Below are 25,962 nucleotides of genomic sequence, written 5' to 3'. Positions count from 1 at the left end.
AAAGGAATTGACTTAATAATAATAATTATGCATTTTATTTGTATAGCGCTTTAAAAAGGTACTCAAGGCACTTTACAGGATAAAGACAAACAATATAAACAACATGATGAGTGTAAAGGAATTGACTTGTAATAAATAATAATAAAATAATAATAATAATAAATTTTATTTGTATAGCGCTTTAAAAAGGTACTCAAAGCACTTCACATGATAAAGACAATATAATCAATATGATGAGTGTAAAGGAATTGACTCGTAATAAATAATTAAATAATAATACATTTTATTTGTATTGCGCTTTAAAAAGGTACTCAAAGCACTTTACATGGTAAAGACAAACACAAAAACTGAAATATTACAATAGTGAGAAAAAAATACAAAATATGTTTAAATAAAAAAGTTGTTTAGCTATTTTGGAAGTGAGTGATGGATAATGAAACCCATCATCACTTCATGAAATGAATTGATCAAATATGTGCACGTCTGTCTGATGTACAAAATCATACATGGATTGACCTCTCCTCCTCTCAAACAATTTGTCACGACACGAACTGGATATCGGCTCACAAGAGGTGCAGCGAGAGGGGATTGTATCATCCGTCTCAGGAAAAGTGCTTTCAGTCAAGCTGCTTTCTCAGTACAAGCAGCAGTTGACTGGAACTACATTCCAGTATCTATCAGAGAGCTACAATCATTCAACTCTTTTAAAGCAGAAACAAAGAAATGGTACATTACTACCCAGCTCTGTCAGCACTAGACTGTAACGACTCCTACCTCCTCCATCTGCCCAGGTTGGACTTTCATTTTGTCTGTCTGTCAGTTGTTGTCTATCTGTCTGTTGTCCGGTCTCTGTATGTCTTGACTTGCTGGTCGGCCATTTACTCCACCTGCGTGTCTTCTCTTGTCGTTCACCTGTTTGCAGTTATATATCACATTTAGTCTGTATGCTTTTACGTTGTATCTCTGACATTATGTTTTTATTCTGTCCATTTTAACATTGTACTCCCTTATTTTATTTGCTTTATCTGTAGATTGTATTTGTAATCTTATGTTTTTAGGTTTGTTCTTAACATCGGCAACATTGGGACTACAGATGAAAAATAGCCTCTTGGCTAACTCTGGCACATTTACTGCAAAGTTTTTATCAATGTGCACTGTCCCTTATTAAATAAACCAAAATAAATAAAAAAATCTCAACACCTTTTTAATGTTTGAATTGTTTTAGTATGAGCTCAATCAAAAGAAAAATGGGAACAGAAAGTTCATTTGTGACTTTCTGATGGGTATTAAATAGCCACATTTTATTTTTTTCAGTAGCTGTATTAAAAATGGGATTTGTCTAATTATGACCCATCAGGCCACTCATAAAATGCATGTAAAAGATGAATCCCAACAGATAGGCTCGAACCCCGCCTCCTGCTTCCTTCCCCCTGTGGCATGTATCACCCCTCATACCCCGTATTTCCGGTCGGGGTGAATCTACATCAACAAATGTTCCCCTCTTCTCGTCATAACAACAGACCCGACAGCCTCGTGATGGAGACGGGAGCACAAAGGTACCGCGCGCTGCGTTAGAGCTGCGCAGGAACACCGACTGAAGGTTTCATCTGGAGACTGATCAAAACATCTTCTTTTTTTAATCGATTTCTCACTTTTCTCTCAAAGAGAAAACAATGATGGAGAAGAATAAAACGCGACGGCGAGAAGGCGGTTTATTGGCGAGTCACAGCGCGAGGTGCCTCCGGGTCGTGATGATGGAAGTGAAATGACATTTCCTTCCTTTCTTTTCTTCGTGTCGCTCGGTTTTACGCGCCAGCCTCCGCACTGACTGAAGCGCCCTTATTCATTCATTTTGTAAAAAATATTTCCCTACCTGCTCGACGCCAGTCTCCATGCCGAGACCCGGAGGAGCGCGTCGGTGAGCCGTGGAGTCGGTTCCTCGACCCAAAAGGTTTCCGCCGGCAGCACCACGGACAGCGACGATGACTCGACTGCGCAGGAAAGCCCTCGTGGCTCTTTTCCTCTTCACGCTCTTCATCTTCGGGGCCATGATGGGGCTCAGGACGCTGAAGCCCAGCGACGGCTTCTCGGACCTGGCCCCCGGTATGGACTTCATCGGGGAGAGATCCGACCGGGGCCGGCGGCTGGACGCGAACGACGCGCCGGGCCAGTTCCACGTGCGGGGCAGCAGTGACACCAAGGTGGTGTTCACCAAGTCGGACCGAGATTACAGCATCTTCTACGACGTGCACATCTTCTACTACCTGTGGTATGGCTCTCCCGGCATGGACAACAAGTACATCCACTGGGATCACGTGCTGGTGCCACACTGGGACCCCAAGATCGCAGCCAGTCATGCCCAAGGAAGGCACACGCCTCCAGAAGACATCGCCTCGAGTTTTTACCCCGAGTTGGGGCCCTACAGCTCCAGGGACCCGACGGTGCTGGAGTCCCACATGGCCCAGATAGAGGCAGCTGCAGCAGGTACTTATTGGGGAACAGTCCACCCAACACCCCCAACTCACCAAGAGTAGCCTAAATACAGTTGCAATTGGTTTTTGTTGTTGATTTTGTTCATTGCATAGAGTTGTCAACAAGCCTTCGCCTTAAATTTCAATGATTACGTACGTTGCTATAATGATAACTGCAGCAATAAAGAGTTTAATATGTTTCATTTAAATATCAATGAGGACCACGTTGCCGTGTCCTGTGCCTCGGTGCTTTAACCTCCCTGAGCAGACTGTCCTCCGCATGCTGTGGTGCTGTAGGGGTGCTGGTGTTGTCCTGGTACCCCCCCGGGGTGGCCGACGCCAACGGGGAGCCCACCGAGGACCTGGTCCCCGCCGTCATGGACGCCGCCCACAGGCACAGCATCAAGGTAACTGGTCAGACAACCGGTATGTTTTCCCTTTCTGACGATTCACTGACTGAATGACCTGCCAGTGACAGTGTGACAAGTATACGTACATACACACACATACATACGTACGTACAGGATTTAAAACACATTATTCATCCATTTACTCCTGTTTCATGACTGTCCGCTGCATTATTTTTGGAGCGGTTGATACTCCAGCAGAGCGAGGTGGTGTGAAGGTGCGTGGTGCAACACAGCTGGTATCGGCCATGACCCTGTTCTTGAGTCTCCAGCTCTTTGTTGCCTTTTTGTGTGAATGGTCAACAATGCAGAATATTAGCGTTCATCATCAAAGTTGACATTTAAAAGGTTTCATTTTGCTTTTAAACGCTGGTGTGACGGGTCCTTCAAACTGATTTTCTCTTTTTTTCACTCGAGAAAAAGTGTGTCATGCCCTTTATTGAAAACACAGCATGTCTTGCAGCTGCATTGCATTCTGGTCCGCTGAGGCTCCTGACAGTGAAGACATGGGGGCCCAGTGGGGCCCAGGGGCATCTCCGGTTCTCCGTGCTCTGACCTCGAAAACCTTGTGACGTTTACAATAACATGGAGGCTGTGAAGAGATGGAACTGCTCTGCTCTCAGACGCCTTTCTATACTCGAGTCAACATATATGGAAGTCTTAGATGGAGAACTGGGTCCCTGTGTGTGTGTGTGTGTGTGTTTTCTCTGCTCCTGTCTTACTGTACGGCCTCGGTGAATATATCCAAATGTGAAATGAGGTGTGAAGAGGCCTCCATGTTGCTCCTGATACCGTCTCCACCAGACCACCGGTGTCACAGATATCAGTTGAGAGGGACGGGGGCACCCGGGCTGATCTATAACCCTAGATTGACCCTGTTGGCCCAGCGGAGGGTCAGCAGACCAGCAGAGATATAGAGATTAAAGCCAGAGCAGGAAAGTATCAGGATATGACAACAAACCTTGCTAAAAATAAAAGAAAAAGAAAGAAAGCTCTCTGGTTTTAAGGATAATTGCGGTTTCGGGCGGAACGTAGATGAGATTTTTATTGGATGAACTCGTTTGAATGAACTCATTGGTTTTTTTTCTTCATCCTTTTTATCGTCGACACACAGCGTGTTCTCGCTGAGGAATATGTGAAATTTTCGTCACCGTCAAGTCTCGAAGTAAAAACACTAAAGCGGCACCAATCAACGTTATTTGGTGAAATGATTCTGAGAATTATCCCCCAACTCGCTCTCGGCTCTACAGAGCTGCTACCAGTAATGCGGTGAATAATGTCATCGATGCAGATTAAAAAAAATATATATAAAATTCATACCAAAGATTATAAGAGGAAGTCTCACCAAATATCAAACGTACCTTATAAATAACCACTTCCTGACTCCATTCACCTCGTACAACCTCACTGTGGAGTCAGACATGGTTTTATAGAAAAAGATATAAAAACTAAGAATTATTTTTATTGTAAATTAATAAATCAATTGGGAACGCGGGGAAATAATCTCAAATTAAAATAAACGAATCCCCCCTGGTGTTTAGCTGTCATAAAAAAAACACGCATCGTTATAATGAGAAAATGTTACAATTACAAAAGAGATTGAGAATTATATCGTCTTTAAAATTGCTCATTTAGCTTTCTCTGCGTCACATATTACATTAAATGTAAATATGGACGTGTTAGTGGGCGTTGCAGATTATTTTGGGGTTACTCAGGATCCAGTAATTTCTCTCTTTTTTTTAAATGTAGATCTCAAGACGCAAAGTCGTATTTCACAACAGCGTTTTTTATCCGCACTTTTGAATCCATCCCCTCATTTCACGTCACTTAGCCGTCATCATGTGGCACATGTACCCCACGCGGTGATATACACCACCGCCGCAGGCTTCGTGTTTGTCATCATCATCTGAAGAAAAGCCAAACATCGGGCGTCCGCACACCTGAGGCCGGGAATGTAAATACGAGAGTCTGTCGGCGCCGCTCGCATCTCGAGGAGATCCCGAGCAAACAAAAGCGCTTTTCATCGGCGTCCGGCCGCGGTTCATTCGGCCGAGCTCGGGGAACAGATTGAGCGCCGTCTCACCTCGCCGGCCTTTCATGATTACCAACCAGTCGAGACAGCTGACAAACCCCGAGCCTGTTCGCCAAAAAAAAAACGCCCGCCGCGTTGCCATGGAAACTGTTGAGCAAGAAGACCTCGCAGCCTCTTTTGCAAGACGGAGTGGGCGTTGTCAATGCGTTAGTGTTCGCCGAGCTGCAGCCGAGGCTTTTCTTCCCCCTTTTGTGACGGGAGGCAAACAAGGCGCGCCATAGTTGTTCCTGGATGACGGGCGGGAATCGAACGCGCGGCTTTCAGCTCGTTGCCGAAGAACACGACACTGTTGTTCTCTGTCGGGTCACGATCAGGACTCCAGTTTTTAGACGTTTTTTTTTTATTCATTGTTTTTTCTTGTTTTTTCTTTCTTAACATCTTAGCTGTAAATGAACTAAAATTCCCTCGAGATGACTTAACCCTCCTGTTAACTTCACATTTACTAACATATTTTACCCTCGGGGTCAATTTGACCCCAGCAATTAAAACCTCCAGAGAATTATTAGAATTAATATTGTTTCCCAAGTTTAAGTGTGAGGTACTTTATGTTTGTTTGTTGACTACCTAAATAGCCCTTTAAATATATACAAAAGTTGATATTTCTTATATGTTTGACACAGTGAAAAACAGCCTGGGGTCAAATTGACCCCATAGAACACCGACATTAAACATTGAATGGGGTCAAATTGACCCGAAAGGTAACAGGAGGGTTAAAGAAAAATAAAAGAAAAATTAGATACTATGAAGCTTGAATTATTACTGAGAAGTAGCTTTAAAAAACAGGATTTCTGACCCTCCTGGGTCGGGGAAGAAGACGTCATCCTGTTTCACCTGCATGTGAGAGCAGATGAGATGACATCACCGGACATGCCGGTGGGGATGGGGAGCATCTGCTCCTCTTGTTCTCTCCTCCGTTCCCCCTTTCAAGAGATCCTCAGCCGCCCACGAGCTTAACTTAGCTCCTTCTCTGTCTCCTTCTATCTTTACACGAGAGGAAAAAGGACACTGTTTTTCTCTTAAATGAATCTTCAAAGCAACGTGTCCTTTCCCAAAGGGAGATTACTGCTACGCCATCGGTGGAGCCACGCCTCCCGAAAATGACGTTCCCTCACGACAAAACTCTATTGTGATTTACGTTAATTATGTTATCATGTTGGTCATTTTGAAGCATCTTTTGCTATTTACAATGTAAACCACATGTTTTAAAACCCTAAACCCATAGAAATGATATGACTCTCAAAATGTGATGGTTCAGTTCAGTTTAAATGGAACGTTCATTTCATAGGAGAAGGTGTCGATGTGTGAGGCAAACACATTCATTCAGTCAATCGATACACAAAGATATACCAAAAGTATACTTTTAGTACAATATAAATATATTAATAATATATTTTAAATGCAATAAAACATATTTTAAGGGTTGTGCTGATAGCTTTGGGCCTGTTTTTATATACATAATGGACTTAAATGAATAATATAATATAAATATAATAAAAAACTGCACTGAGATTCCTAAAAATAGTGCCCCTCTTGCAAAAGGTCAGGACTTTTTACAAAGTTGTGGATTTTTTTTAAACTAGCGGAGCTGGAGAGGAGTGTTTGTATCTTGGCTGCAGGTCAGCAGCCCAACACATATCAGCCAGTATTAGAATAACGAAACCCGAACTATGTGGCAGTCGTGTTGCATTGTGGGTAATGTGGGCAACAGGTTTTGATGGGTAAGATTGCTTGAAGTAAAATTTTGCGCTGAATGTATCTTTGGGACATCTTTTTTGAATCTTACAACAGCAAGTCGAACAATTAATAAAGAGAAACAACTAGTGAGAATGTTGTAGTCGTCGGTTTTGCTGTTTAATTGTTTAAAGTAATATTTTTAATACGTTTTGTATTTCGGGGGCCCGGAACAAAAGCCTCAATCCTTGAATAATTATAATCTAAAGAAGCAGCCGTTCCTATTAAGATGCCAAATGAGTCCGTCCTTAAATACCGACACGCCGCTGCAGGAAGAGACCGTTTTATTTTTACTGCAGCTAAACTCAGTTTAAAGGTTATTAAATGTGTGTTCGACATGTCAATCATGCAGAGTCGAGTCTTTGTCGGTGCAGCAGAGGAACGCGGACGTCTGTCTCGTTCCCAGTTCTTCACGTCTTCCTCACGATTGATTGACAACATTTCGACCGTTAATGATGTCGTCCAAACAGTCGTCGTTTGCGTGTCTTCTCCGGCACACTTTGTCGTCAAAATGTCATCAATCATCCCCACAACATGATCCAGTTTGGATTCTGCCATGATTTACGCGCAAGATGTTCGTCAATCTAAAAAGACAGTTTGACATCCACTGTTGGAGCTATTTATTTTGACGTTTGTATTTAGTTTTATTGTTAAGTAATATTGCTTATTACCTTCGCATTGAAAATGCAGAAGGTTATGTTTTGATCGCCGTGTATTTATTTATTTGTATGCGTGTTACTCGCATAACTCAAAAAGAATTAAACCGAATCGTATGAAATTTGGTGGGATGATTAGATATTATCCGGGGACCATTTGATTAGATTTTGGGATCGATCGGGTCAAAGGTCATGGAAAGGTCAACATCTTCTTTTTACCATAGCGGTCACTTTCTATCCAATTGGCATGAAACTAATGCCAACATGTTCATAATGCAATGCCCAATCTTGTGATATGCGAAGATATGCGCTCTACCGAGTGCCCATTCTAGTTTAGGTTATATTTTGATATGTTAAGAAGAGCTTTTTTCTGATGATAGTTTTAGTTTAATACATTGTGATTGTTGTTTGAATATATTTCGTTGTAGGATTGGGTCACTGATTGGGCCCCTGTGGTTACATGTAGGTGTGGGTAGCTTCAGGACCAGCATGCACCAGGGTGGCTTATGGTTTTTTACCAGCACACGAGAGGCAGTGTCAGCATTTTGTTTGTTCTTTTTGTTTAGTAAATAAGTTTTAAGAATAATGACATACCGAAATGGACATTACTTTCTTTTGGCTGCGTCAACTCTAAAAAAAAAAAAACGGTGCGTCAGTGGCAATTTGATTTATAGTTTTATTTGATTTATTTGGACAAATGGCCACTCCATCCACCACATAAACCCTCATTGTTCATGACTTTGTGTATTCATGTTGTGTTTTCTTGATTTTTCTGTTAACATCTGTGTTCAAATGTGGTCCGCACAGGTGGCCTTTCACATGCAGCCGTACAAAGGGCGGACGGACCAGAGCATGCATGACAACATCAAGTACATTATTGACAAGTAAGTTCTGAGCTCTCCACTCTGCTCTGTGTCGGTGTTGCGTTTTGTCTTTCGCTGCAGCTCTGATTTCCATATCTGACGTGGGAAGTCTCGCCATGTGGAGAAACTTGAAGCCCGAGAGGGGAAGCTGGAGAAGAGCTCGTTAAATATAGATGTCTCCCCTGTGAGGCTGCTGTAAAGGCAGCTTCCACCAGGAATGTGTGTCAAAGGAGAACCGGACTCATAACGTTTGACTGATATCAGGCTTTTCCCAGAACACAGAAACGTGTAAAATATGTTAGGAGACGTGAAGAAAGACTGAAAAGCTAATCAGATAGTGTTTCATCCAAGAATATATTCAGTAGTAGTCTGATTTAAAGAATTAAACGAATAAAAAAAGAAGCTCATGATCTCCAACTGGGGCTGGAAAAAAAGAATAAAGATTGCTGTGAAATTTGAAAGATCTATGCATGTGATCTAATACTTACCAATGATTGGCTCTCAGGCCAGCGAAAGGATGCCTTCACTACCGTAGGAGTTGTGAGGTACGACACATGTCCTCTTGCGTGAATACGATAGCATTTAGCTGCTCTTCGGCCTGTGGACTCGTTGAAGCGGGATATTTGTGATCCTTATTCTTTTATTAAATACCTTATATTATAACTTTCTGAATCCAGAACTTTTTTCCAGCACTAGGACCTAGCAGATCTTTTTTTTTACTTGACACCCTCCATTAGCTTTCTGAGCCGATAACACAATGTACCATGAGAACAATGGAGATGGGCCTCTATACACCTGTGTAGAGACTTCATTAAAAACCAGAGAATAGTCATTTACCACATTAACAACGTATAAAGTGTATTTCTGATTAATTTAATGTTATCTTCATTGAAAAAGACAGTGTTTTTCTTTGAAAAATAAGAACATTTCTAAATTTCCCTTAACTTTTGATCGGTAGTTTATAGTCCTATTTTATTTATTTATTTGCTTTTCCATTCTCATTGTCACCGCTTGAGTTTCTCCCTCTCGCGTGTTTCTCAGGTACGGAAAGCACGGCGCCTTCTACCGATTCAAATCCAGCACGGGGCGAGTGCTGCCTCTGTTCTACGTCTACGACTCCTACCTGATGCCGCCGGAGTCCTGGGCGGAGCTCCTGGCGACCCGCGGCTCCCACAGCGTCCGGGGCACGCCTTACGACGGCGTCTTCGTCGCCCTCATCGTGGAAGAGCGCCACAAGCACGACATCCTGGCCAGCGGCTTCGACGGCATATACACCTACTTCGCCTCCAACGGCTTCTCCTTTGGCTCCTCCCACCAGAACTGGAAGACCATCAAGGCGTTCTGCGACGCCAACAACCTGCTGTTCGTCCCCAGCGTGGGTCCGGGCTACGTGGACACGGCGGTTCGGCCGTGGAACAACCACAACACCAGGAACCGGGTCAACGGACGCTACTACGACACGTCGCTGCAGGCGGCGCTGTCCGTCCGACCGGAAATCGTCACCATCACTTCCTTTAACCAATGGCACGAAGGCACGCAGATAGAGAAGGCCGTGCCCAAGAAAACCGTGACCCGCTTGTACCTGGACTACCAACCGAACCTCGCCGACCACTACCTGGAGCTCACGCGCCAGTGGGCCGAGAACTTCAACAAGGAGAAGGACCAGTGGCTGATGTGATCGGGGCGTCGTTTCCCCGCGTGATGCCGAGAGCATCACCGGAAAAAGACGTTCAGTCGGCTCCCACTGATACGAGACTATGTTCACTAGGCAGGCACGTGCACAGGGCAAAAAAAAAAAAAAAAAAAAAAAAAAAAAAAAAAAAAAAAAAAAAAAAAAAAAAAAAAACAGATTGGAAGCATAAGCAACAAATGCTATAAATGACCCTAACCCTGCTCTGGTCTGGATACCTGCATTAGCTGCATACACTTTTTTTATGAATTTTTTATGATTATTATTATTACACAACAACAAGTACAATACATGATGATTGGTCATTGCATCATCATGCATTGCCCTTGCTCCCTCCCTGGATCGTCTCTGTTGATCCTCTCCCCTCCTTCCTCATCATGATTTCAATATGATAGATATTGATAGACATCAACAGGAAAGAGGAAAGAAAGAAGCAGCAAAATGAAAGTGATGAAGTGAGAAACTAATACTACTTTGTTGTTACTTTACTTTGTTACTTATTTATTTATTTGAACCGTGAACGCCGTTTTGTCCGCTTTCTACCGTAATTAATCCGCGAAGAAGGAGCATGTCGGGCAAAATTTCAAGAAGAACTCAAAATAAATGCCGTCGGATATCAAATCAAATCACATTTGGGAGCAGAGAGAGAGAGAGTTTTATTTATTAAATAATGATGAATGAAAAAAAAAATCTCAAAAAAAAGCTTCTTTTTCATCATCAGGGCAAAGGGCTGGTGCTTGAGCACCACTAGGGCTCTATCTGTGCACGTGCCTGTCACTAGGGATGGGTGTCGTTTGGGTTTTTTCTGATAGGCCTACCGGTGCTAAACCGGTGCCTGAACCGATAGTAAAAATTAAAAAAAAGGAAGCACAAAACGACGATTGACAACGATGACATTAAAAACCTCTTCGGGCCATATTCCCTGTAAAAGCCGTTCTCATGGAGCGCTGACGACAAACGGATATCAGACTGTGCGCTCGTAGCTAGCGCTAGCTCGTAGCTAGCGCTAGCTCGTAGCTACCAATAATAAATTATCCATTATAACCATGTTCAAGCTAGCTCGTAGCTAGCGCTAGCTACGAGCTAGCTTAAACATGGATATAATGGATAATTTATTATTTGTTGGCCTACTTTTATGAATGCAAGACTTGCAATCAACGTAACGGTAGCCTACTAATCTGAGTGATCTGCCATATTGGCACCGGTTTTCGGTACCCAACCCTAATGTTCCCCTCTGATGAGATGTCCTCTCAATGTTCACCCTACCCGTACAGTTTTTAAATCACTCACATGTTCTTTCTGTACAGTTTTAATATTGAAACTGATATGTTGAAGCTACAAAGGTCACGGATAATCACCGTTTCCTGAGAACAACTCTGTTCACTGTTTTGCGACTTTAAGAATCGGTATACCGTCTGTGTAGGGCAACTCTGCTCTCTTTTCTTATTTTCCTACGATGAGACTGTTCTGTATCTCTGTAAAGACAAATTAAAATGTGTGTCTGATTTACTGCTGGTGAATCGGTGGTGTCACTGCCCTGGGATGTGGTGTTTCAGTCGGTTCCCTCAGTTTCTTAGTTGCATCTGTTTGTCAGTGGAGAAATAATGAGTGAGCAGGAAACAAAAGATTAGAAGTAGAAGCTGCTGAAAGCTGCATATCAAAATATATATATATCAATGCATCCACAGATGTGATTGGTAGCTGCACTAAACCTTGGGTTGGATAATCCGAGAAGGATTTTATTATCAGCGTCATTATGGCAGCAAATACATTTTTACACGAGAATTGACTTCTCAGCTTGGCGGTCTAAGCAACGACGCCTCGCGTCTTAGGGCTGATCCCAACAGTTGATTTGGATAATGTTCCCAGTTCTGCATTAGCGGGAACTACAAAGACTCAAAATCCATATTTTGGTGCATTTGATGCAACGATTCAATTCAATTCAGTTTATTCGTATAGCCCATTTTCACAAATTACTAATGTGTCTGAGTGCTTTACAATCTGTACACATAGACATCCCTGTCCCAGAACCTCACATCGGATCAGGAAAAACTCCCAAACAACCCTTCAGGGGGTAAAAAGATGACCTTTAAAGAGAAGGATAAGGTTCAAGAGTTCAAATGGAGAGGCCACCCCGAGCAGTGGTGGTAACACACGAGCGTGGAGACATTTCACACACTTCTAATCAGAATGGATCTCAATAGATTCATCAACCTGTGACTTGACGACGTGGACGAGGGGCGACGGGCTCCTGTGTGCGTTACACGTGAAGCCTGAGTAAGGGCCTCCGTGGCGAGTGGAACACATCAAGCGAAGTGGACCGGCACTCATGCGAATAAACAAATCAGTGGAGCGGAGCTGATCCCTCAGGACACTTATATACTTATAACTTAAAAAATAAATAAGAAACAAAGCCGTTACCCGTGAAAATGACGCGTTAGCACCCGGCTGCTTACAGAATGTCAGGCCCGGAGCAGCTCGGATGTTTTAATCTCTGGACCTGCTCTGGTGTTTATGTTTATTGTTGATATAGGATAAGATCAGAAGAATATATGAAGTTATCACTCAGGGTGTACGCTAAACTTTCACAGAAGTATAAGTATAAAAAATTACAAACATAAGCACATATTTTTATTTAAACATTTATATTGATTGATTTTTTATATTTTTTACAAGATCTGGGAAACCAGCTCTTCCACAGTAATCCTGAGGGACATTGTATTTTCCATTCTTTGCTACTTGGGTCCTCAGATCATAGAAACGAGGACTCTCTGTCCGTCAAAGCCTCGGTCGCCCTCAGACTCGGGGGTCAACCACCACCTCACCAGGCCACGCTTTGTTTGCTCTGTATTTCATCACACGTGGTCTCACGTGACGGGGGAGCAAACACTCTCCTGTCTGATTGGTGTTTGTTCTATCGACATGTTGGAAAACTGTGTGGCAAAAAAAAACTCCTTTCAAGGACATTTTGCACTTCGCCAGAAAGGATCTCTCTCTCTCTCTCTCATCCTTTATTGATTCATTGTCTGCAATGACTTTTGTCTCTTTTGAGAATACAGATTCCAGCGATTGATACTGGTCGCCTGTCGTATTATCTAAAATGACACATTATAAATAATAATTTTGAAAGAATTATTACTGCAAATGCATTTACAGTCAAATATTTTCTCCAAATCCTTAGCAGTAGCATACCGTGTCCACGTTTCACTGTATTACACTTCCTAATAGGCCTGTAGTAAAATACTGTAATAAAAGAAGAAGAAAAAACAGCAATACATTTTTATTATTTTGATCTTCTGAACCGATAACACTTTTAAATTGCCAAATGCTATTGACGGGTTTGTATCCATGTTAGGTTTTAGAGCATGTGTTTTCAATTTGTATTTAAGAATGTACGCCCTATGAATTATTGTTTACTCCTCGGGGTTGTAATTATTAGAAGAAGATTAATAATTACAATCATATTATTGCTGTGTTGTTTATTCTATACCGGTCACCCTGAGAGCAAAAAGTTCCAGGGTCACATCTGGTTAATGAGCAGACACAGGAACAAGGTTTTGTTTCAATTCTCCCCACATAACTCACCCACACCACACAGGACTCAAGGTCATACAGCTCATACTGATAAGAGACCTCATCCTGTTTTGTGTAACCACTTGCTTCAATAAAAGGACTGTCGGGGGAGAATTGAGCCAGAGTGTTTTGGAGACGTGCGGAGGCACAGCTCAGGCATTCTCCTTGTGACAAGTAAAACTACGAGCTTGAGTCTGTCATCTGTGGTCATTGGAGTTGGTCTGATACTTGAACTAGCGGGGCTTTATCTTTAAGGTAAAACCCCCACAATTCACTCCTTAAATTAAAAGAAATTCAATAAATGATTTATTTGATAAAGTGATGTAATGACAGACTACACCCACAGGAGGGCGCTGTTGGGCTGGCCTTGGCTCTGCTACAGTTGTGGGATGGAGTCGACTCTGAATGCCACATTTCACTTTAGGAGGGTCAGCCTAGAAAATAAAAATAAAAAACACTGGGACAGATGGTGTGGTGAGGACGGCGGAGTGGAAGACACGACAGGTCTTCCCGTCTCCATGGAGACATGAAACAGCCAGGAGTCACATGGATGGATATGGGTCGCTACCGATAGCCTGTTTACAGTAAAGCTGGATAACATCTCTCATATAACCGGAGTGACGGCATCGGGCCCCCGAGGTGTCCTCGTTACGACTCGACATTGGTGTTGAAACTCGAGCCGTGAGGTTAGAACTAGTAACCACGAGATGCAGTCGAGGCCGATGTCAATCTTCTCATTTCGGCAAGAATAACCAGCGTGGCCTATTTCTGAAAAGAACGTTGAACCGCTACTCTAAAAAATTGGAAAAAAGCCGTCGTCCTTTGTGAAGAGCACGTTGCTGAACAAACCGTTGAAGAATCACAAAATGTGTGTTTGACAAAGAGATTATTTTTTTGCCATAATCCAATAAAATAAAAAAGACGTCAGACGAGCAGAGAATTCTCCTTTGCAGCTTCCCCCTCTGTCGATGTTGCTCCTGTGGTAAGAACAACACACATCGACGCTTCCACGACAAACACAATCACGTCGTCCAATTTCACAAATTGCAATTCGTTAGCGTTCAACAAAGCGAGCGGCGAAATGAGCCGTCTACCCCCGGATTAGAAGTCCAATTGTTCCCCGGCTTCAAAGCTGGACACGAAGACAATCGGTCATCAAACTGCAGACGAATGTCAAACCGTCTGAAAAACACGTTAAACATCACCTCCAGCCACTGTGGGGGGGGGATACTGGTGTATCCTCTGCTTACACGAGTGAATATGAAGATATTAAGACGGCACACCGAGCAGCTGCAGGATACAGATCAGCAGAAAACGATGAGTCGTTGTTTATTGACTCGCGCGACAGTTCCAAGTGATTGTCTTTGGACTGCAGGTCTGAACAAAACAAGCTATTTTTCACCGCTGTGTTAACGAGCAGACGGCACGTGGCTCAAATGAGCCTTTTCTTGTGTTTAATGGCTTTCTCTTTTGGCCAAAGGCTTTAAATTGATCCTTGATGTCATTGGAAAAAGTGTCCCGATGACAATAAAGTTCACATTCTCTCGTCTGAATCGATTAGTCACCGCCGCGCGGTGTTACGCAACACTCTGAACAAGGAGGCCGCGATCGTAAAATGAAATGCGTTCCACAGTATGAAGAAGAACACAAGACATATTTACATTGAGCGACTCATGGTGTGTTAAATATGTGATCAATAGAAAACCTTTAAAAGTAATATATTTGATTCACTGTCTACGGTCACATTGGCAACAGGTTTGATCATTAAAATAAATACAAGTACCCGTGTTTTAGTTTATTACTCATGTTTAACTCAAGTCACAGTAGAGTCTAAATGTAAGAACAATAAGTGAAAGCGCGGTCCCGGAGCTCCGACTCTGAGAGTGAAGTCAGATTCAGATTTGACAAACCGGAGAGAATAAAGACAACCGGCGTTGACAAAAAGTACTCCGTTTATTATAATGATCAATGGTTACGACATTAGTCTGTAAAACAACATTACTACTTACAAATAAAAAGAAACATGGGTGATGCGAAACATCCCAAATCTCAAAAGGACGCCTGTTCCTCGTCGACGTCTCCATCTCTCCTCCGTCTACAGCAGGCCTTGCCTCTTCAGGTCCTCGTAGGTCTTCTTGTTGACCACGTTGCCGCTCGAGTCCTCGTACTCTTCCTGAAAAACACACGCAAGTCACGGAGCGAGCGTTGAATTGGGACTCGGAAGCCCCCGCCACCGTCTGAGAACGAGGTCGCCCCCCCCGCCACCGCCCGTGCGGCCTCACCTCCGTGTCCGGCTGCCAGCGCTCCAACGCCTTCTGGGACTTCAGCTTCGCCCACACTGCAGCAACGAAACAAACGACAACGTCATTGAAACCAACCGGCAAAAAAAAAACCTCTTCGCGGACCCCGCCGTGCGTCGCGAGACGGGGGACTCTTACGGGAGACGGCGTCCTCGATCTGCGTGACGTTGGCGAAGTGAGCCGTGTTGGGGATTCCCAGGCAGCGCATCCCGTGAGCATGCCTCCACTCCTACAACGACAAACACACAACACGTCATTTCTTTTGCGGTTCCGCGGCGTTGCCGGCGTGCGTGATGGCGTGCAGGCTTCAAAGCAACGGACCGCAAAGTGCCTCTGGAAGGCTTTGGGTCCCCGGTAGGTGTAGTTTCCACAGATCTCACAGTTGTAGTTGATGTTCAGCCCGTGGAGCTTGTAGAGCCAGTATGGGATCGGCTGCGGGGAATAAAAACACGACACACATCGATACTTGATGAAATGAAGACGCGGCACATTAAAAAAAAAAAGGACATCATTGTAAAAACTGGATTTTGCAGCATCAGTTTGGATAAATGTTTAACCCTCCTGTTACCTTCATATTTACTAACATATTTTACCCTCGGGGTCAATTTGACCCCAGCAATTAAAACCTCCAGAAAATTATTAGAATTAATATTGTTTCCCAAGTTTAAGTGAGAGGTACTTTAAGTTTGTTTGTTGACTACCTAAATAGCCCTTTAAATATATAAAAAAGTTGATATTTCTTATATGTTTGACACAGTGAAAAACAGCCTGGGGTCAAATTGACCCCAAAGAACACCGACATTAAACATTGAATGGGGTCAAATTGACCCTAAAGGTAACAGGAGGGTTAAAAAGGTGGTTACCGACCCGGAGGTCGGGATCAACAAGGTAGGAGGGAAGAATAAACTTTTTTGATATTTGTCTAGGCTTTATGCCGTTCTTGCTCTTCTGGGCTTTAAAGATTATTTAAATCATCGGTCATATCCATATATGTACAAATCCCTCCGTGCTGGTCGATACATGGAAGAGCAACATCTGTATCAGACATCAGTCACCGGATGGACTTAGAGGGGATCGTCCAGGTGTTTTGAAGTGGGGGAATACGAGTGACAATCAGTATTTAAATCGGAACGTCATCGGCAAACATCTTTCCGAGAGTCTGACTGACTTCACTTGTTTTACACAGTATGAAAAATGATTGTCGTCGTATTTGTCAACCTCCACCAAAACCTGCCGAAAAAGTGAGGCGATAATTTCAGAGACATCTGGTCGGCGCGAAGCAGAGGATTCGTCTCACGCCGTAGAACGTCCTCCTGAACGTTGTGCCGGGTTGGAAACCCAAAAGGCCTCACCTTGCCGTCCCAGCCCAGCGGCAGGTTCTTGGGGTTGTAAATGATCTCGTTGTCCTCGTCATCGCTCTCGCTCTCGCTGAGCTGCTCGTCGTCCTCCTCCTCGCGCTCCTCTCCGGTCCGGGCCTGTTTCCTCTGGACGTTCTCGTGAGTCAGCTGCCTCTGCTCCTGTAACCGCCAACGACGATCGACACGGTCACGACTGAGCCGACGATGAGGGGACGGACGTCTCGGAGGGATCGAGCCCTCCGGTAGACTAATGGACTCACCCCGAGGATCTCCACGTATTCATAGACATGAGCTTCCTGGAAGGCGATTTCCTTGTTACGCTCTGTGTCTCTGCAAAAGTGATGGATGGAAATAGTTATGAATTTTATAACGGGTTCTATCATAAAGACATAAGACGGCATTAGAATTAATCTTTTACACCCACTTACTTTTTAGGGCCTTTGGCTTTGGGGTTCTTGGCAAACAGGGACGGGTCCAGCGATTCCAGGGATTTGCCTTTTGTGCTGAAGAGCCTCTGAGCTCTCTCCTCCAGAGTCCTGTCCAACACACACACACACACACACACACAATCAATCAATCAGCTGTCCTGGTGCATCGGGTTTAGGAATATCAAATGTCAGCCAAAGTGAAGTAACGAATGCTTCAAACAGTTTCCAGATTCCTTGAAAATTTCAGACAGTTAAATGTCCCTTTTCCACTTCTCATAACACGAACGAGGTTTTAGGTTCTTCAGACATTTCCGATATAGATCAGCTGAACGTGATGAATTCTCACCCTCCGCATTTCAGTCCCAACGCCATGAGGGCAGACTTCAATCTGTCCAGACCCAAAGAAGCCAACTCCTGCGGAAAGGAGCAACATCAGTTGAGGTGTGAAGAAGCGACCCTCGTAGTATTCTTTTTAATAAAGGATACACGAGCGCTGAATGTGTTACCTCCCAAGAAGAAAAGGCCGAGAGGTCCAGATGAGCTCCAGCATGTGTCAAAGCACTGCTCGTCTCTTTCTACGGTTATAGAAATACACATAAAGACGGTCAGAAGAAATGTCCGCCCAAGACTCCAACCACCTTCGCACGTGAAGAGAACTCACAGGCCAGCCCGGGAAGGACCCGTTGTCCCATTTCTTTTCAAATTCTATCAGCACTTTCCCATACAGCTCGTTCTGGTCCAGCAGAGGTTTGACCCGGTCTGTGTAGTCCTGCAGGTACTCCAGCAGCATCTCTAAATACCTGCACAGACAACACTGGGTCGGCACAGGAGCACAGAGAAGGCACGGAATGGCCCCTGGTACGTCGTGAAGCCAAGTCGGGATCGTTTTATTGTCTCCTTCTAGTGACATGCAGCTGTCCATTGACGGGAAGAAGCAGGAGGGACCTACTTTTTGTATTCAGCATTCTTCCTTTCCTTGGGGATGTCAAAAAGCTGGTCGAATGAAGACAGGTAGGAGATATACTCGAGTTTCTGTCGGGAAGAGCGTAGAAAGTGTTTAAAAAATAAATATGAATAAACTTTAGTTTGGAGGAACAGCGAGACGTATGCAGATTTGAGTGGATCTGAACCTCGGCTCCCTTCAGGTTGATGTACTTCAGGTAGCAGTCGTGGAGGTCAAGGTAGCGGCCGTATCCTTCTTCGTCAGTGAACTCCACCAGGTCTGAAGACGAAGGAAAAACCAGAGCCGTGCGTTAGCCGTGTCAGCTGGAAGAAAGCCGAGCTCAAACGTATGGATTCAGACTTACTCTGGGCCTCCTCGCTGGGGTTGTCTCGGGCGTTCATCAGCTCCTCGAACTCTACAGACATGGGAATGGCAATCTACAAGAAACACGCGACGGCATTAATATTATTATAAATTAACCACGCCGAGGTTCCCACAGCATCCGATTAGAGCTCATAGAAGGAAGACGTCAACTACCTCATTGGGGTGCTTTCTGTGAAACTCCTTTATGTGCTTCAGTCGGTTGTAGAACTCTGCAAACTCATTCGGTCCCGAGATCGCAGCGAGTTCATCTTTTCTCATTCTGTCAATAAGAAACAATTAAATCAATTGTTTTAATAATGCAGATAAGAAGACTATGTTTAACTATAATGGTGAAATGCATGTTTAGAGGTTGACAAAAAAGAAATTGCATATAAACAGGGTTCTTACACATCTTGACCAATGGATTTCCATGACTTTTAACCAAATGTCCATGACCAAACTGAAATCTCGGTATAAACATGAACAATTTAGAAAATGTTGCGTATTGAGAGCGTACGCCGGCTTATATTTTGAGCGTCTTTCTTTAAAAAACATATTCTTATTGTAAACTCGGCGTAAATGAACACTTGATTATAACAAATTTCCATGACTTTTCCAAAACTTTTATGATTTAAGTTTTTTCCATGACTTTTCCAGGCCTGGAAATGACCATTTTAAAATGCCATGACTTTTCCAGGTTTTCCATGACCGTACGAACCCTGTATAAAACATGTTGAGACAACAGGCATCGTGTTTAACATCTCAACACAGCGACGTAATACCGCAACGACACACATCTGTAATTTGGAGAAGATCCAATCTAACAGATCTGGCTTAAGAGTTACGGTTTGTGGAGCCACTTTCACGCTCCTGTTACCTTTCGGGTCAATCTGACCCCATTCAATGTTTAACGTCGGTGTTCTTTGGGGTCAATTTGACCCCAGGCTGTTTTTCACTTTGTCAAACATATAAGAAATATCAACTTTTTTATATATTTAAAGGGCTATTTAGGTAGTCAACAAACAAACATAAAGTACCTCACACTTAAACTTGGGAAACTATATTAATTCTAATAATTTTCTGGAGGTTTTAATTGCTGGGGTCAAATTGACCCCGAGGGTAAAATATGTCAGTAAATATAAAGGTAACAGGAGGGTTAACTGGAGCCGGTCGGTCACTCACCCATCTTTGTCTTCGTAGGAATCTCTGAGATTTCCACTCACTTCCATGTACCTCTGTTAAAACAGATTAAAATATTTAACATGACCACATAACTCACTGCACTCAGATTTGGACACGGAGGAAATATCTCACCAGACTGTCCATCAAAATGCAACAACACAATTATGCTTCACCGGCAAAGATTCATGAGCATTTCTTAACGAGTAGAAATTAGAGATGCAAATGTTTACATTCCCAATTCTTCTTGTTGCCACATAGAAGCTTAAAAATGAGCTAAAAAGAAACGTCCGCCTTCCTCTCTGGACGTACAGGCGACGTTCATCAAACTCTCGTTTAACTCACGTCCAACATTGCTCTTGTTCGGTGGTCGGAGTTGATCTGTTCCCGCAGCTGACAGAGGAAAAACAACAACAAAGAAACAATTTTAAAACAATACGAGTTAACTTGCGGTTATTTCCCGTGTTTTGCAGCGCTGGTTAGCAGCGATGCTAAAGCTAGCTCTTACCGTGGACTTTTTATGCAACATCTCTTTCGTCTTGGAGTCCATCAGCCGCTCTTTTTCTTCGTGGTATCGACGCTGCTGCTCTAGAATAGTCTCCATTTTTTACAAACGCGTCGTGGACTTAACTAAAGACGAAACAATCCCTCTAACTCGTTGCTGTGGAGTCGTAGCAGCGCCCCGCCGATTCTGCTACGTTTGTTTTCAATGGCGCATGTCGGGAAAAGCTTCGGTCCGTCGCCGTACTCGGCGGAGAGAAACATCGACCGCGTTGGAAAGGTTCCGCGGTGGTGAGTTGGTCCCGAACAATTGGGTAAGTATTTTTAAAAAATGTAAATTAATTCATTTTTAATAATACATGTGGTACAAGGAATTAGAAAATGTTGAGGAAATAGTGGTCACTTAGTTATCTATATATAGTCTCTTAAAAAAATAGGGGTATACCTGGCTGTGGTGTTTTAAAGCTGTTCATTCCAACTTGTTTTAGATTAATTGATTAATTGTCCCTTTCATCCCTACAGATGCAGTTCACCAAACACAGACACCACTAACAACTCCCGCATCTGGGTATGCACCTTTTTATATACACAGTCTATGGTATGGACTGTTAATTATATGTAATTATTATCTGGGAAATTGTTGTTGTTTTAATCCCGGCGCACACTTTAAAGCAAGATGGATCAATGCCTCTCTTTTGCACTCCCTTTGTAGTCTACTTTCATCAAAGCCTGCCATAACGCTCCAGAGAGCACACAGTTTGCACGGAGGCGGTCTTGGATGTGTCAAGCTGCGGCAAACAAAAGGAAAGACATCGGAACCGAGGATTCCCTGCCTGAACATAAAATTATTATCACTCGTTTGATGAAAAGGTCAGTGGGATCCTGGGGTGTAGGATAATGTGTTGTACATTTTGTGGCAACATTATTCTTTTTTTAAAATCGTTAATTGGAACGTTAATTTATTTTATGCGTGTTATTTTTTTATTTGATTAGGTATAGTTTTGCCACTTTGTGTCCAAATAATCCTTCTTGTATTTTTAAAAAGCGACCGATGAACAAATGACATAAAGGAAGAGCAATGTGCATTTTATTTTTTTGTATAAATGTGTTCATGGTCGTTTCTATGTAACGGAACCTTGATTTTAAGATTGGTGGAAAAGTAGGTGACCTGACTCAGTAGCCGACATGAGAATGATATTTAGGATAGGATAGGATAAAAAAAGGTGTTACGTTTTTTATCCGTAAAGAAAAGCAGTGAAATTATTCAATTCACATTCAAAAGCTAAATGCAATATTTGTCTTAAAAATGACAAATACACGTTTTTTTTCTCCTTTTTTTTAATGGCTGTGCAAATATGTGCAACACATAGTGGGTATAATGTGAGGATTAACCTTAAAAAAAAAAAAATCTATATTAATCAGATGCAGTATGACTTTATTCCCAAGGTGTCACCTCGCTGATGCTCCGCTCGAAACGTGCTTCATTTTTGGGGCTTTTACTTTGCCTGCTCAAAACCGGAAACGATGCGTGTAATTACCGATAACTTGACGGTCACGGTATCTTTTTTTTATTTTTTTTAGCACATTCTCTCGCAGTCAGTCAAAGCAACGGGCGGAAAGCAGCGCGGACGACCAGCGACACAGACCGCGGAATACACACAACACACGGCGGACATTACCCCCCGTTACTCCCGCCGCCTCCAGCCCGCTTAGAGAAGGTGAGTCTTTCTCCTCTCGACACGCAACTCCACCGACGGAATACACGGTAATTACGTTATTAGAGGGAGGGAGGGGAGGGGGAGGAGGGGGGATCCATTCCGTCTGTTGTGCCGGAGCAGATTAAGCAGCGGTCAGTTGGAGCTCCCACATTGGACATGTTTATTTGGATGTGCTTCATCTCCTTTCATCATCTTCATCAGGACGTCTCATAACGAGGATGTCTTAACTCAAGAGGAGGGGGGGGGGTCCTCGATACGTGCCTTCTTCTTCTTCTTCTTCTTCTTCTTCTTCTTCTTCTTCTTGTCCTTCTTGTCCTGCGTGGTGCTGAATAACAGAACCCTCTCCACCCCCCCCCCTCCTCCTCCTCCTCACCCGAACCTCGTGCACAATACCGATCTCTTAACCCCACTCCGGTGTAACTGCACGGAGACTCCGCCGTGAAAAGACATTTAAAAAATAAATAAAAACAGCCACAGTTTCATTCTGCGTTACACCCATTGCACCAAACGGACCCAGACGGGTTCAACTTCTTTAATAGGGAGCATTTAAACTTTTACACACATATATAAAGAACTGGTTCGTCGAGGTCCAATATACCTAGGATATATTTACCTTTAGAAAAAGACACAACACAATTTTTTTTTTTACATTTTAGTTTTTGTGAAGCCCGCTCAATAACACACCGTTTGGGGAAGCTTCACCATGGTTGACAGGTACGGCTGAGGTGTTTTGACAGTTTACACCTGAGGGAGGAGGAGGAGGAGGAGAAGAAGAAGAAGAAGAAGAAGAAGAAGAAGAAGAAGAAGAAGAAGAAGCAAACATCTGCCCCATAGATCTCCTTCTCCTGCTGCTCTGTCTCCAACTTTCACTCCTCCAGTGTGTCTGTCCTCACGTCATAATAATAATAACCGCTTATCCCGAGAGCATTCGAGTCGTCACCAGAGCCTGGAGATGTTGTCACCTTTTTAAATGATGCCCCCCCCCCCTCCCTCTTCTGCATCACCCTAACCTCATATAATCCCCCCCCCCCACCCCCAATTATCTCCCACATCGGCTCGCCACCAATTGCAGTTAATTGCATCAGATAGCCTCGCGCGCCGTGGCTGTTTGTCAAATGTCAGACGCGGAGTCGACGCGCCAAAAAAGCCGCTGTCGTGTTTATTGAACAATCTGCCCCTCACTTCTGTCCACTTTGATATTCATTTCAGCCCAACAGCCATTCATCTGGTATCATACATTTTTCATGGCGGACGTGGGAATGTAAATAGAGGCATTTCACCTTGACGCACACACACACACACACACACACGCACGCACACGCAGAGTGATGGAGGAATTGGATTTAGTGAACATGACCTTGTAGGTGTCTTTATTATTGAGACTCAGAGCTTGTGACCAGCGGGTGTTCCGCTCGACTGATTCTGGATGAGCGGTAAAGGATCTGTAGTCCCCATTAAACCCCCCCTCCACCCCCTCCACCCTGAAGACTTATAACCCAGGCTTTTTTCCCCCTTCAAATTAGTGCCACTGTTGAATAACACACTGTTTTAAAAGTCCCACAGACGAGACCTGACTTCCACCAGGTTAAAGAGCGCATCACATCCCCCGATATGCGCCGTACATCACTGTATATTTATATAATGAATGAGGCGACGCGGACATTTCAGGGAAGTAAAAGATGCACTTTTCCTAAATAATTGCTTGGCTCAGCCTTTGGCGCGCCGAGAGACGCCGAGAGACGTCGAGAGGCGCTCGAGTTACTCCCGGTCTTTTTTGCTTCGAGCGTTTTAAAAGATTTGATTTGAGCTTCGAGATGTTTTACTTTCATATTTAAACACGATCGCATCTCCCAGAAACGAGAAACAAACACACGCACAAATCCGTCTCTCTCTCCCCAAAGCGAGACGTTCCCCCAGTGTGATTATGCTCCGGGCCCGCCGAGTCAACTCCTTTAACAATTACCATCTTCTCATTTCCAAAAGAATTAATGCACCTCAGACGTCTGAGGGCTCCGTCTTCTCACCGGGGAGAAGCTCCTGCTTCCCCCTTTTGGCTTTCTCTCTATATTATACTCCTGGATATCTTCGGTGGGAGAGAAAACCGGACAAATGGAAATTGGGGTTTGACGTGTTTCACGATTTAATTAATTAATCAATTAAGAAAACAAGCAGCGCAATGACAATAATCCTCAATTATAGATCTAAATTACATTCATGACTAATCCTCATCCATAAAGAAACTCAACACGAACGTGATGACATGAGATGTGATATGACAGGAAAGTCTTCTTTATTATTATTTTATTCGTCTTTAAAAAGACAAACTACACGCCTGACTAAGTGATAAACCCTAAATATTACACCACGGTTTAAATTAATTATGAAAAATATGGAAATAAAAAGTTGACGGACAGAAAATGTGCGAACACTTTATAATGATTTATAAACATACTTATAATGCATATATCCTTTCCCTTAAGCACCCACTTAGAGTAATTTATAATCCCATAATGCATCACAACAGTGGTTAATGCATTAAATATATATATTACAACCATGGGTTGCATTATAAGACACTCATCCTTGCACAAAGAACAAATGTTTTATTCATTATTATGGCATACTATATAAAATACTTTATGATCTGTATTTATCGGTGTGAAGCATTGTGCATATTTTACGAGTGCCTATAAATATACGGCGCTTTATGAAGATTATTAGGCATTTAAATGTGTAGAAATGGGCGTCAGTTGTTCAGAGAAGACATTAAATGTTTTCGATAACAGAAAACCCTTCATGAATTAGCCGAAGCGTGAAAGTTCCCTCTTGACCTTTGACTTCGTAGTTTTGAAAAACAATCCCAACTCCATGTCCACTCGTGAGGTCATCGCTTATCACAGAATCTTTAGTCAACTCCGTTTTTTAAAGACTTTGTGGATTGAGTATCCCTAACTCTTGTGTGTGTGTGTGTGTGTGTGTGTGTGTGTGTGTGTGTGCGCAGTGTTCAGCATGTCCAGTGAGGTGCAGCCGAGGACGGAGGACAGCCCCAACACCAGCGGGGGAAGCTCGGACGCCGAGCAGAGGGAGGCGGCTCCGCCGGAGCCGCCGGGCCCCGAGCAGCGGAACCAGACCCAGCCCAAGAAGAAGGAGGCCAAGATCTCCAGCAAGACCGCCGCCAAGCTCTCCACCAGCGCCAAGAGGTGGGTCCGCTGCTCTCTGACTGGACGTGGAAGGGGCTTTCTCCGCCTTTGGCGTCGAGAACCCACTTTTGGGTTTTTCTATCGGTCAGTCGGTTCAATTTTGAGTCGAATAACCGAAAATTAAGGATTTAAATGAATCGTTTAAGTCTTTTTATCCGGCTTTGAAAGCGTCGTCTCGGGCCCTGATATCAATTCCACTATCAATCGATTTAAAAGGTGATAAAGAGATTAATTTATAAGGAAAATAGTCGTAGTTACCACGCCAATGACACTATCCCCCACGGTATTGATAAAGCATAAGAAGTAATGGGTTATGGGGACAAATTTCTTTTTTGTGTGTTTAGTTTTTGTTTGTTTTGTTTTATATATATATATATTTATAAGTTTTCAAGCCATTATAGGTTCGGGCACTTATAAGCTCGATAGCTTCAGCCTTCACCCTTTCGGCCAGCCACATGTATCTTTCTTCTTCTTTTTTTTATTCCTGGT

The 25,962-nt window shown here is 43.4% G+C and overlaps 3 protein-coding genes across 4 annotated transcripts in view; 2 read left to right on the top strand and 1 right to left on the bottom strand.

The window, feature by feature from the left end:
• Positions 1-1,576: 1,576 nt before the first annotated feature.
• On the top strand, positions 1,577-9,981 carry maneal (mannosidase endo-alpha like). Its single transcript, XM_056420682.1, has 4 exons — positions 1,577-2,484; positions 2,769-2,878; positions 8,165-8,241; positions 9,262-9,981. The coding sequence occupies exons 1-4, from the start codon at positions 1,983-1,985 to the stop codon at positions 9,896-9,898; spliced, it is 1,326 nt and encodes a 441-aa protein (XP_056276657.1). The 5' UTR covers positions 1,577-1,982; the 3' UTR covers positions 9,899-9,981.
• Positions 9,982-15,417: 5,436 nt separating this feature from the next.
• sf3a3 (splicing factor 3a, subunit 3) lies at positions 15,418-20,757 on the bottom strand. The gene is made up of 17 exons (XM_056420642.1): positions 20,563-20,757; positions 20,400-20,447; positions 20,058-20,110; positions 19,050-19,155; positions 18,877-18,949; positions 18,700-18,791; positions 18,519-18,601; positions 18,231-18,369; positions 18,076-18,144; positions 17,916-17,983; positions 17,570-17,677; positions 17,402-17,471; positions 17,136-17,300; positions 16,105-16,215; positions 15,922-16,012; positions 15,766-15,821; positions 15,418-15,656 (listed from the first exon to the last, which is right to left on the bottom strand). Exons 1-17 carry the CDS (start codon positions 20,656-20,658, stop codon positions 15,579-15,581), a joined length of 1,506 nt encoding a protein of 501 aa, XP_056276617.1. The 5' UTR covers positions 20,659-20,757; the 3' UTR covers positions 15,418-15,578.
• A 115-nt stretch (positions 20,758-20,872) lies between these two features.
• LOC130197827 (ubiquitin-conjugating enzyme E2 E2-like) overlaps positions 20,873-25,962 on the top strand; it is a 69,222-nt gene continuing 64,132 nt past the window's right edge. Inside the window, exons 1-3 of one of the 2 annotated variants that reach the window (XM_056420751.1) lie at positions 20,873-21,425; positions 22,137-22,273; positions 25,275-25,473. In XM_056420751.1, the coding sequence (XP_056276726.1) occupies positions 21,334-21,425; positions 22,137-22,273; positions 25,275-25,473 (428 nt within the window). In that variant the 5' untranslated portion in view covers positions 20,873-21,333. The remainder of the gene's footprint in view (positions 21,426-22,136; positions 22,274-25,274; positions 25,474-25,962) is intronic. The other variant, XM_056420760.1, reaches the window with a different exon arrangement.

Source organism: Pseudoliparis swirei, chromosome 1 (genome assembly GCF_029220125.1).
Source record: "Pseudoliparis swirei isolate HS2019 ecotype Mariana Trench chromosome 1, NWPU_hadal_v1, whole genome shotgun sequence".
Classification (NCBI taxonomy): domain Eukaryota; kingdom Metazoa; phylum Chordata; class Actinopteri; order Perciformes; family Liparidae; genus Pseudoliparis; species Pseudoliparis swirei.
Note: the sequence above shows the minus strand (reverse complement) of the source record. Positions and strands in the feature narration are given on the sequence as shown.

Coding starts and splice junctions, on each gene's coding strand:
- sf3a3 (XM_056420642.1), bottom strand. CDS start 20,658: ATGGAGACTATTCTAGAGCAGCAGCGTCGATACCACGAAGAAAAAGAG. Junction 18,950..19,049: donor ACAGAAAGCACCCCAATGAG/GTAGTTGACGTC, acceptor TGTTTCTTGTAG/ATTGCCATTCCCATGTCTGT. Junction 18,370..18,518: donor AAGAATGCTGAATACAAAAA/GTAGGTCCCTCC, acceptor TTGTCTGTGCAG/GTATTTAGAGATGCTGCTGG.
- maneal (XM_056420682.1), top strand. CDS start 1,983: ATGACTCGACTGCGCAGGAAAGCCCTCGTGGCTCTTTTCCTCTTCACG. Junction 2,485..2,768: donor GATAGAGGCAGCTGCAGCAG/GTACTTATTGGG, acceptor GTGGTGCTGTAG/GGGTGCTGGTGTTGTCCTGG. Junction 2,879..8,164: donor CCCACAGGCACAGCATCAAG/GTAACTGGTCAG, acceptor TGGTCCGCACAG/GTGGCCTTTCACATGCAGCC.